The sequence below is a fragment of the Apodemus sylvaticus genome, chromosome 10 (genome assembly GCF_947179515.1).
Source record: "Apodemus sylvaticus chromosome 10, mApoSyl1.1, whole genome shotgun sequence".
Taxonomy (NCBI): Eukaryota; Metazoa; Chordata; class Mammalia; order Rodentia; family Muridae; genus Apodemus; species Apodemus sylvaticus.
In genome coordinates this window covers 83,407,891-83,421,291 of record NC_067481.1, presented here as the reverse complement: position 1 = coordinate 83,421,291, position 13,401 = coordinate 83,407,891, and the positions used below count along the sequence as shown (strand labels likewise).

General features: G+C 33.3%; 1 protein-coding gene across 7 annotated transcripts in view; it reads right to left on the bottom strand.

Annotated features, from left to right (window-relative positions):
* Gabrg2 (gamma-aminobutyric acid type A receptor subunit gamma2) overlaps positions 1 to 13,401 on the bottom strand; it is a 90,554-nt gene that overhangs the window by 64,956 nt on the left and 12,197 nt on the right. For 3 of the 7 annotated variants that reach the window (XM_052195477.1, XM_052195478.1, XM_052195480.1), the window contains exon 2: positions 94 to 245. In XM_052195477.1, the coding sequence (XP_052051437.1) occupies positions 94 to 245 (152 nt within the window). Of the gene's footprint in view, positions 1 to 93; positions 247 to 955; positions 975 to 6,417; positions 6,458 to 13,401 lie in introns of those variants that run through there. The other 4 variants (XM_052195481.1, XM_052195482.1, XM_052195483.1 and 1 more) reach the window with 3 other exon arrangements.

Here is a 13,401-nt window from a genome sequence, read left to right as displayed (position 1 = left end):
GGCTCTAGAAAAAATACCAATATGTCATTCTAATTGAATAACTAATGCTGGTATATCTTTTTCTACAGTGCAGAATCTAAAGCTTCCCCTTACCTCCTATGTCAGGTCGAAGTTTGTTGTCATAACCTTCCAGCAAATTGTTTAAGATGACAGTGACATCGCCCTCAGGAACTTTTGGAGTCAACACCCATGTTTTATTAGAAGCATAATCTTCATAGTCATCATCTGACTTTTGGCTAGTGAAGCTAAGAAAACAAAAATAATGGTCATTAAACACATAGATTACTTCTGAGCTGACGTCTACCATAAACAAGCCAAAATAAAGGAGAAATGCGGCAGAACCTCACAAATGCAGGGAAAAAAAGCAAAAGCTTTGCCTGATGGTTAATCTAACCAACTAAACTGTGCAGATGGAAATTAAAATATTTCTTCTAGTTTTCCAGATTGTTCTGCCCTCCCCTCTATAAATATACTCCCATCTATAAATAAACCATGTGTTATCTTTAATTTTTGCCTTTCCATATTTGATGTTCATCTTTCCCAACCTGACAAATCTCATAAAGGACATTTAAAAATTGTGAACATAATATTTAAATTTGTATAATGCAGCCTAATAATTCAGCCAAAACATAGTAACATCTCCTTCCTGCTCCTTTGAGAAGTTAACCTATTCAAACCTATTAATGAAAGTAAGAGGGTGATAATTAGATTCACTCCCACAGCCTTCAAAGCAGCCCCTCCTCCCACAGTTGAGCCACTGGAGAGAGTTCAGGCTTACTGCCCTTTCTGTCCTCCGGCTACATGATGTGTAATTTCTCCACTTTCTTACACTGAAGGCTAGAGTCACCCATTTATCTTTAGTTGTTAAGAAACTGGTACTATGAAGAAAAATGCAGTAGCAGACTAATTCACCCTTAGTAACAGCGATATTAACTAAGCTGGAATCTCAGTGATGCTGGGTACACTGAAGTCATAAGAATAAAATTCATCGTATTGACAGATCAAATAGTTACAGGCTTATTTGCTCTGAGTATTATATGCTGAAACATGTTAACAAGTTCCTCATAATGGGTATCTAAGTGTGGAATGGATTTGGAAGATGAATTGAACCTTATGGTTTTTATCTTCCCTATCACATATTCTAGCCCCTCTACTCTCACAGGCAAAATTATTGTAATTTTCAAGGTTCGGAAAAATGTAAATTCTTGCCAAACCTTTCTCTTTCACTTCTATAAGCACACCAGACATCTGTACTTTAGGATGAGATTTCAGGATTGTGGTAAATTAACATATAGATTCACCACCTAGCTTTAGCATTAGTTTTAATCTCCTAACAATGGTATAGAATGGGTATTATTAGACAGCAGATTACAACTTTGAACAGAATGTATATATTCTTTAAATTTTTATTACATTTATTTATTTGGAGTTACTTAGTTGAGGGTAGGAAAGTGTGTCATGGCATACCTGTAGAGGTCAGTACTTAAGGAAAGGTCAGCAACCAATCTGGGATAATCTGTTCTTTCTACCATGTAGCTACTGGGGAATCACGCTAGAGTAATGAGCTAGGTGGCGGACAGTTTTACCTGCTGAGACGTGTTATTCCCCATATCAAATTTTACTTTTCTTTAATTTTACCAATCATTGAAATATTTGTAGATATAGCATGTAGAAATTAAATATTTATATGTAGTTTAAATATATTTATAGGTATATTTGTACATAGGTGAGTATCATACATATGTATATACACATAGAAAATAGATATCAATATGTGGATGACTAATACAGTAGGGTAATGTTGACAGTGTTATTAATGTTGGTAGTAAAGAAGAAAGAAGGTGACGTTTTCAGAATAAACACTAACTAATTTGATTTGCCTGGAAAGCAGTGATTGTAATCTTTTTAGTTGTTGTTGATAGCTTAATGAAAATCATAATACAAGGGAAGGAACAAGTTACTCATTGGCAATATTGCAAAGATCCCTGAAACAATAAACATATCTTAATTACCCACCAAAACCACATGATAAGACTTTTATAACTGAAGATACAGCACATTTTGCTTATAAGGTCTGGAGAAATCAAACTCAAACCAACTGGAAAATTCCTTCTCACTGGTTAGCTAGTGCCAGAAGGGGTTATGTAGACTGTTAAAGGAAAAAAAGACATCAAGAAATTTACCTATCCCTGAGTGTTGCATAATGCACTATTGATCTGCCAGGAAAGATAGGCCTAATAGTACAACTAATGCACCTGTGTTTTTGGTTATTATTATGGGGGTAACTCCATGCCTTCTGAATGATTTGCAGTCTTTTCCTCCAGAAGAGAATTCATGCCTGGAACCATAATTCCTGCCCATTTCTGGGGAAGTAACAGACCCTAGAGGGAAACGTGATGTTGTTATTTTTATTAATTGTCAAATTATTTCCTAAAGATCATGTTTATACCTACAGACCCAGACTGCTAGCAACTTTGGTCAGAGAAGCTTTTCTTCTCAGTCCCTGAAGTTAGTGCAGAGACTCACAGCTGGTCAACAAATTATGAGTGTTTGGCTAGGAGCACAATATAACTGTTACCAACCTTCCCCACCCCAATGCACCTGAGCCTGCTAAGGCTCAGGGGACACCACAGAAGAGGAGATAAAAAGAATGTCAAAGCTGGAAGATGAGAAGGTGTGCTGTGGAATGTGTTCATCTGCAAACATCATGGTTATGACGATCGAGAACTCACAGAGGCTCTGGGTACCTACAGAGAAACCAGCCAGCTAAAATGCTAGCCTAGATAAGGGTTGTCTCATAAAGCACCCCACCTTTCAGGTACTATTGTCCATTGATAATTGCTGGGGATGGATGGACCATTGTTCTTTGGTGATGTGGCCACTGTTTTACTGTCTATAGTCCAGTCAGCTTCATATCCATGAGCATAAGGGAAAAACTAATTAGACTCAGTAGACAATTTATTTTAGAAATTGAAGAGAATATGAAATGGGGAGAGGAATGGATTGTTGATTGAGCTTCCAGCATGTGTAAAATGTGAAAGGATGGATGGAGATGGTCATATATTATGGTCTACATATATAAATTTCTCAAGCAATGAAATTTTTAGGAGACTGGAAGTGATATAAATATAACATATTTCTGTATGAAATTATAAAACAAAATTTATAAAATAAAAATAAATAATAAGTACATTTAAAATAATAAAGTACATGGACAAAGCTGAGTAAGGATAATTATATATAAAGGTTATGTATGTGTTTTGTCTGGGAACTAAATGGTCAAAGAGTGGTAGCAACCCCAATTGAAATTAAATATTTCTACAACAACATATCAAAGATAACATTTTACATTTTGTATTTTAATGAGGACAGAGACTTCAGGTAAGCCTCCATTTTAGATAACTATACTGAATCTGATAGGCTGGCAGTGTTTCAACAAGCTCTCCAAAGAAAGACTTCACCGCAGCTTTGACCAGCTCTCTGATAGGAAATTGCCTCTGGGTCGCAAAGCCTCATTTCACCAAAGCACTGCTAAGCACTGCCTAATGGAGTTCTAATCCTATGACCCAGATCTTACTAGTGTGAGAGAAGAAGGTTTTCTAGCAGGAAAAAAATTACGTTATTTGGTTTATGAAGAAAGAATATGGTTGTTTCATCAAATGTAACCATGAAAATATTCTATTACTATAACTACTCATGCAAAAATGAAAGTGCCTTTTAACTCCACCCTCTCTCCTTCCATTTCGTGTGTGTGTGTGTGTGTGTGTGTGTGTGTGCATCCTCTTTTCTGAAATATAAGATGATGATGCTAATTTTGTGCTTTAATATGCCTTGTATTTATAGAAACTTTTCATATTAACAAATGAGTGTTCTAAGCACAATGGTACCATATTAATACTACTTTTTACTGTCTAGCAACTAGAATAAAAAATTCAGTTAATATAAACATAAACATATTTAATTAGGAGGGATGTTATACTGCATGTAACTAATAATTTTCCCAATATCATCACTTTCCTATCAATTGCTGAGTAAAACATAATTGGCTATTTAAAATAAATATATCAGTGGTAGTTTTCATTCCATACTTTAACATGTCCAAATAAATGTGAAGAGTGAAAATACAGCAGAGAAACTAAAAGCATATATTTAGGAGTCAGGAATATCTATATTGCCTTTACTCAAACTTGGTAAATCAAAAATCATGAACTTTAAGCTTGAGAGATTATCAGTGCTATGTTACAATGTATAGGAATAAAATGATTATTAAGTATTCAGGCCCATCATAATTATTATGATAAGGTAAGCAATGTTGCATTAGCATAATTGCTGATAACCTGTAACTAAACCCTGAGTCCATAGATGCTGCTTTAAGGCATTTACCTAAGATTACTTCCAAAGACCTAAACCCAGATGTTTTCCAGGAAGAAAATAATGAGCCCCTATATTATAAATAAATGAGATTTAGCTTCTCTACAGCTCTCCCAGCTGAGATCTAAATTAAAGGGGATGATGCATGGTCTGGGATCATTTCCAGATTTGTCTGAAAAAAAAATAAAGGAAGCAATTTTCCTCTGTCACGGTAGGTTGTTTCTTCTGGACTTTGGAAGTGGGGCTTCTGTGTTTACAGATGGACCATGATAATGTCTGACTAATAAAGGAGGCACCTTGTGATATTGTGAGTATTCCTGGGCACCAAGAGACTGATAGTGATTTAAGAAAATCCATTTAACTGTGTGGCTTCAAAGCAAGCATAAACTTGGAAATCTAAGTTCAGGATCCAATTAGAGTCCCCTGGGAATTATTTAGAGTTTGCACTCTTTGTGGTACCTTTTAATTTAAAAAAAAAAGACTTCCTTATAGAGGAAAAGAAATGAAATAAAAGTTATTCTTAAATTAATTATCATGTTTTAAATAATAAATCACCTGTTTGATGTGTCTGTGAAACATGTCTATGTTTTCTTTTCCCAAATTGTCCTAGTCATTTGAATCCATGTCTCAATGTTGCAAATCACAGTTTTCATTTTTATTTCTGTTTTTACAGGCTTATACATGGTTTGAACTAAGCCATAACTATTAATATTAACTCATTATAATACTGATAATGTGTTATTTACAAAAAGTCTGGATCTGTCAAAAATACCATTACAGTGACTTGAAAGATTCTGAATTTTTGATTTTGGTATAAATTTGGGGTGTTTGCTGTAAAAAAAAGTTACTATAAGGAGTTTTATATATTTATCTATGTCATATTCTAATAGATTTACTACAGCTTGAGGATAAATAGGATGGTCTGTCTCTATAGAGCATAAAACAGAAGACAGTCAGACAAGAATTAAACTGCATTTGTTGCTTAAATGAGCTGTTAATTAAATATTTATATTCCATTTATATTCCATGTCTCATCAATGTACTCTATATTTTTCTTTCTCTAGAATAGGTGACGTATTTAAATAAAATAATAAAATAATCTCATTTATTTTGTGCTTAAAATACTTTCAAACCACATATGCAAGTGTGGTTTAAAAATTGGGGCACTGATGCTATGATGCTACTGGTTGCAGTACTAACACAGAAATAGTATGCACAATATTTTGCATGTCATTATATATCTTTCTGGTCATAGATATCAGAAAAGTAACAACTTTGAACAATTTATATTAAAAATTCTTGTACAGTGGGGGTTTGCTCTCTTAATTTTATCTTTAGGGAAGGAGAATTTCCTCAGTCATATACTACCACACCTGGGTTTGCAAAGCCTCTGGTAATTTGAATGGAGATATTTGACTGATCCACTGAGCCATATTGTAAGCCTAGGAATAAACAGTGTGTGTTGGTGCTTGTTTTTTATCATAGAAATAACAATAGCAAATATAGATACTATTAAATATTCAAAGTGTTATAGGAAAAAAACTTTAAAAACCTCAATGTGGCTCTCATTCATGGTTTAAACATGGATGTTCCTATAACTGCAGAAATCATTTTACACACTTATAATTATCAGTAGTCACTTTGGTATGACAAAACATAATATATGTTCTATATGCTGCAAGGCTTTGAGAAATAATTTGGATGAAAGAATTTTCTATTGTAGTGGTTCTCAAACTTCCTAATACTATGACCTTTTAATACAGCTCCTCATGATGTGGTGACCCCCAACCATAAAATTATTTTTTGTGGTTATTTTATAACTGTAATTTTGCTATGTTATGAACTGCAATGTAAACACTTGTGTTTTCCAAACGTCTTATGTGACACTATGAAAGGGTCATTCAACCTCGGCAAAGGTCGCAACCCACCAAAGAGAACTGCTGCTCTATGTATAGTCATCAAATAGACAACAAAAAGATAAATGATAGTTCCAGCTCATTTTCCCTTAGGAGGATAAATTAGTTTATAACTGAGTACAGTGAACAACAGGGAACCTTGAGCACAATGTTAATATAATAACATTCATATTTTGTAAAGTTGACATTGTAGACAACAATGACTTGGTTTGCCCTTGCTAGGGAATAACAGCAAAGCTTAAAATTTAAGTTTATGGATGTGATTAGCTGCCTCATTTCTTCTTGTATTTTGTTTGGAAAACAACACTGTCTTATAAGCAAGACAGTTGAATGAGCTGAATGATATATCTGAAAAAGGAGGATTGATCATATGAGAGTGCAGGAGAATCAGGACATAGTGCTGGGATCTTGGATACATCCTATTTCCTAGACTAACTGGAACTCTTGGAAGATATCTTGGCTTTCAGGAATAGAGGACTCAAGATAGCAGCAGTTCCATTTGTAGAGCTTTCAATAATAGTATGTGCATTTGTCTGTTTCCTAGATAAATGTGTAGCTGACATTCATAGTCATTGCTAAGAAGAGTTCAATGAATGGATAAAAAACATATATGTATGTAGATCATTCTGAAAGCAGATTAACTAGTTTAAAATTATTGTTCCTAGGTCACAAATAGCTCATTTCTTAGAATTTGGTTTGTATCTGTTAATAAATATGTATATTTGGCTCAATCAATTATCACATACACAAAGTCCAGCACATAAAATGAAAAAATACTTATTAACAACCTAACAAAAATAAATTTCGTTAGCTGAAATGAATCTCGAAAGCAAGTGTCAGAACCTCCAGATTAATTTGGAAAACAGGAACACAAATAATTATCATGGCAGAGGCAGGATGGACTTCAATGAACATTGAAGCAGTTTTAAACTGTGAATTAAAAACACAGGTTCAGACTGAAAATGGTTGTTTATGGCTGTATTCTTAGCACTTGAGACTCCATGCAGGAAGACTACTATGAATTTGAAACAATCACAGGATGTATAAGAATTCTAGACTATATGGATTACATAATGAAAATTTATTTTGTCTCAAACAATATAAATGAAACACCACCACAAACTGGACTCTTTGTGCTTTTCTCTTCCTATTTTCCTACATACTATTAAATAAAAACTTGCTTTGATCATGTGTTCACAAGCTGTGGACAACTCTTCCTCTTTTTTTTGCTCATCTGTTTTAATTCTTCAGAGAAATAACCCTTTACAAAAGTTTGCTTTAAAGGGAGGAAGCTTACTTTGCAAACACTCCCAGAAAGTCTCACTGTATGTTTCATGGAGGATAATGAACAGAAAGCCAGTATTTCCAGCTGGAGGGCAAACTATGCCTAGGTTTTAACTTAATGGTTTATCCTCCACTAAATCCCACGTTAGAATTAGCATCCCACAATGTATCTGCTTCCCAAAAAGCAAATGATTCTTGGAAAACAGGAGCTAATAGAGTCAATCATGAAGAAAACCTCTATACGAGCAAAGAAGAAAGAGTTTCCACAGGCAAACAACAATTCCAAGGTGTTCTAGGATTACTACCATAATTCATTTGCTCTGAGACAGCCCTACCATCATGGTTTGTTTTTATTTATCTTTACTTCTTTTCCCCCTATTGTGTGATAACAATGGAGTGTTATCACACAATACACCTGTATGAGGAAAATAGTTTACCATTATCTGTCCATCATGTGCATCTGTATATTACAATGCAGCCATTACATCTGTAGTTTTATTCCAGAAAGATATACATGCTCATATCTTCTTAAATTCATACATAAGGACATCCATACTCATTACTGTGTTGACTCATAGGCAGAAATGATTATAACCAAATTGACAGTAGAACTGTTCATGAAATGCAGCATGTTCATGTAACAAAATGCTTTTAATGTCATGTAATAAAGTCCTCAATGTCAATAAAATTAACAAACAAGCTGTGGGTACAAGCAAATAAATAAGCTCAAAAAATAGAAATCTAAACAAAATATGATGTGCATGCAAGCATATACATACACCTGTGAGGTAAAGTTTAATGGCAAGATAAAGTAACTGTGGTGTTAGCATGAGGAGATTAGTTTATTAGAGGCAAATAGATTAGCAAATAGTTGAAGGTATTATCTGGACTTTGTACTATATTTTCTTTCTGGAGTTGGTTGCTAAAGACATACATTTTTGCTTCTTTGTGCAATACAAAATTTCTCTTTTCACCTTATGCACTTATTTACATTTCATTTCACAAAAAGGCAGTTTAAAATAACCAAATTTAACCACAAAAGATAGACACAGGAAAATTAGACTCCCATTAGTTTTTTCTGAACTCCAATAGCATTTTTGCAAAATGATCCAAGTGCCTGGCATTTGCTAAGATGTCCATTTAACATCATTTTAAATATTGTATGGATCAATAATAGCATGTGTTATTTGTAAAATTAGTTAAAAATCCATGTTCATTTTTTCTTAATAGTTTTATAAAACAATTAAAGGCCATGTGAAGATGAGCGTCTTGCTATACTCTATTTCTATCAGGCACTCTTCTTTTGATTAAATGCCTATCAGCCATCTGTGTGAACATGAAAGTAATGTACTTGACATACACTAGAAGTAGATTTTATGTCTCAACAGCACAAGTTCAATACCACAACAAGCAAAAATTCTAAAGTCTATGTTGGTTCTCTCATAAAATGGAAATAAAAGAGTTGGTATTAAACAGGGTTAGGAAGAAATATAAATGGATAATTACTGAATAGGCATAAATTTATTTATTGATTTATTTATTAGAAAAAAAACAATGCCCTTTTTCAGAAAACTGAGAAAATACTGCTTTTTGAGAATTGTGCTGGGGATAAAACCTAGTGTTTTCTGTAAGCTAAGCTAGCAAGAATGCTACCAATTCAGCTATACCCCATCCTCAGAATCTGTATTCTTTGTTCTGTTCCAGAAGTAGAAATCAAAGATAAATTTTAACAATAACAATATTAAAGACATGAAAGTTAAAGTCATCACAGGTATGATAAGTAGCACTATTTCAAAGAAGATATAATTTATATTTCTTTATATGTGCTATTGTATGTCAGACTGCATAATGCTTCTTCCACCACAACAAATATCCAAACAGGGTCTAGACAATTTATTTTTAATCCTGCATTATAAAATTATGTAAAGGTCTTTATAGAAACACAAATGTCAAAAGAATTTTTTATTTGGTAACCAAATTGATCAAAGTTGAAGTCAAAACAATGATATGCAAGTAATTGTGGGGTGTGAAAAAATAAGAGCAATTGAAAGAGAGCAAAACAATGTCTTGAACACCCCTTCTTAAACTTTTTAAACTTTACATTCACTTTTGAAGTAAATAATCATTTAGGTATTTTTGTTATGCAACTTAAAATACACTGTCAATCAAAAATCAGTCTTTAATATTTGTGTTCTACTAAAACAGTCCTTATTTGACTTAAAGCTCTCTTTTTTGTTTTGTTTTGTTTTGTTTTTTGAGACAGGGTTTCTCTCTGTAGCCCTGGTTGTTCTGGAACTCACTCTGTAGACCAGGCTGGCCTTGAACTCAGAAATCCACCTGCCTCTGCCTCCCAAGTGCTGCGATTAAAGGCTTGTGCCACCACCACCCAGCTGACTTAAATCTTTCAAATTATTCTGAGAAAACAAACAACTTGAAGTGTACTGCAGACATAGTATCAAAAGACAATAAACAAATATATAAAAAAGTTTCACTGTTTTTAATATTAATTCAGTATGTATAATTATATTTGGTAAACCCTCAATTGTCTGTAATTGGCATTCAACTATTGTTTTCAGTTTGCTCATCTAGTTTGTAAAGAGAGCATTAACAAAATCAACTTTTCTGATAGATAAAAATCATGTAATGAAAACATAGTAACATTGCTCTGGTTTTATTGCAATTACTTTTTAGTTAGCTGTCTTCCACTATGAAAAGTGATACTTAATTTTTAGGTTTTAATATTTTTAAATTAATATAGTGAGAATATAAAATTACACTGAACTACTAGCACCTGGGGTTATTTTTAAAAAAATCCAGTAAATAATGGGTCAAGACATTGTTCAGTGGTTATGAAGAAATAGTACTCTTGACTCAGATCCCACCACTCACAATGGTTACTTCACAATAGCCTGTAACTCCCAGATCCAGGGAGCACTACACCTCTGCCGTCTATGTCACCTGTATTCACACAAACACACACACACACACACACACACACACACACACACATATACATGCACACACATGGCGCCGTCATTAAAATGAGATAAATCTAAAGTATAAAATTCATATTCAATATGTAAATTGCCACATGTCACTTAGTTCCTGTGAAATAATGAGAGTGGCTGAATACAAACAGTGATGTTTTATAGGTTTCAGTTTTTCCTCATTCTTCAGTTAATCAGCTTGGATCTGAGACTCATGTGCAAGACACAGCTGTAGGTAGACAAAGAGAGTGGTAGGTGTGGTGCTGGTATCAAACACCTCTATTTTTATTTGTGGAGACAAACACTCGAACAAGAAGAGAAAGGAAACACTTAACATGACAAACAAAACTCTGGCAACCTCTTTGAGTATGACTAATCTGTCTCCCAGTGCAACTAACTTGACACAAAGGTTAAATCTACTGAAGTGCCTCTCTCCATTTTAAAGCTCAATGTTTTGTGGCACAGATGACTATTTTCTTCCAGAAAAAAAAAACAACGCTATTTTAAGCAACGAATAATACTTTTTTCTATCAAAAATTAAAAAAAAGAAGCTAGAAAGATGGCTCAGCAGTTAAGAGCACTGGCTGCTCTTCCAAGGTCCTGAGTTCAATTCCCAGCAAGCACATGGTGACCCACAGCCATCTGTTTCAGCATCTGATGCCCTCTTCTGGTGTCTGAAGACAGCTACAGTGTACTCATATACATTAAATAAATAAATAAATAAATAAATAAATAAATCCAAAAAAGAAAGGAAAAAAGAAGTAGAAATAAATTCTTATGTAGACACCAGCACAAATTTTATGTATTTATAACAGAGCCATAGATGCACAGGAAAATTTGTTCATCCTCCCAAAAAGTCTGTGTGTCAAGGGCAAAACTATCCCAGGTCTAGTGAAGTCTGAAGGTCACCAAAAGCAGGTATAAGAAAGAGAAGGTTGATGTGGTTTTTTTTTTCCATATGATATCTGCACATATCCAGATATGTAGTGAAATGCACCAAATTCAACAGCATGAAAGCAAAGTTTTATTTATGCCCCCAATCTAAAATCTCCGTAGCATTATCCTATCACTGTGCACATACCTAATAAATACTAGCTCAAAGTGCTGTATTCTTATGTTCATTATATTTCACAAGATAAATTTCATATTTGCCTTCACATTTTATCTTGGTTTCTGGGGTTACAATAACAAATATTTTATTATTGAAATAGCACAGTGGTTTTGTAACTTTGTTAGACATGTTAAGTATTTATTTTTGGTATTTAGATAGGGCATTACATTTCCTCTTACTTCTGTATGCAGATTCATTTCAGCAATGTTAACACAAACCAAGAATCTCAGCAAAAACAAGAGAGAATTTGTGTTAGCTAAATATGAGTGATAGTGTCCCAAGAACACAAGTTTCCCAATAGGCCTGTTCTAATGTGGTAATGGCTATGGGGGTTAAATTTAACATGCTTTAAGCCACCATGTTGATTTCATTAGAAAATCAACATGTATTATGAAAATATGGTTTTTTATTCATACACAAATGAATTGATAACTTTCACTTTGTCATATGGTTAGAACCATTAATACATTCCAAATTAATACTATTGTATAGTTAAAAAAACAAAAGAAAATCATAAATTGGGGCATTTGAACATACTTTGATGAGGATATCAGATAAGAAAGTGGTAACAAGACAGGAGAATCTGTTGTCAGCTTCAGGTTTTATTAGATGATATCCTTAGCTTTGGAGTTCATAGAAGCTAGTGGCTTGCTGTGTCAAAACACTCCAAATCTTTTTAAATTGCAGGTCAATAAGTAGTGGGCGACTTAGAGAACTGAAGAAGCCTACAAAAAGTTGAATCTGGATTTAAAAAAATACATCTTGCCCAAATATAAAAAGTTTTGATAAGTCAATCTTCAGTATAGATCAATCTAACTTCTGCTAAATTCAGTCTACACTAATTAATGTTATAGGTACTGAATTAAAATATATCTATTAATTCCCTCCATGACAATTCCTTAGAATGCTTAAATCGATCAACTAATGCCAAATTTAATTATTGAATGAGAAATTTCTCACCATTTTCTATGCTATAATTTTAGCACCATGAAACTAAATTTATATGAACAGGTCAGTAAATACACAGAGAGATACTTTTATAATTACTATAAATAATTGTGTTTGAAATAACTGGACTACTATGACAATTAACATGTGATTCTTGACCATGTTTGGATAAAAGACGTGCTAAGATTTCTGAGACAGCAAGAATCCATCAGCAAGAATTAACAGCTAATAAGTTAATTGTCAAGTGATTGAAAATTGGTGTGTAAACTACCGAATTCATTATTCTCCAAAGAATATACACATATCTTCCTTCGGAATGAGACTGATACCCTGAAATATTCTCACTAATCCAAAGCCTTTACTTGAGCTACAGTTTAAATTTACACTATAGCTATGCGTCTGAGCACTAAGAAATAGTTTCCGGCTTCTGAAATTCTTTCTTTTGACTTTTCTACATCTGGATATAGTAGTTCAAACATCTAGATTTAATTTAGTGCTCAAATTATGTCAAAATCTTATTTCCTTAAGGTCCTTGTATTTGCTTTTACTTCAAACTATCTCAATTATAAGCATGTTTATTAATCCTGTAATAATTTCATTTTCTCTTAATTAAAATAATCACTATTACTTCTTAATCACTGTCTATAATGATTTTTCCTGATCATCCTATGAGAAGTAAATTCCCACAATTTTATTTTTAATCATATCACAAACCTTATTTGATATTTTAATACCTGTTGTAATGTTAAAAGTATCATCTTTGTGTGTGTGTTTTCTTTTCTCT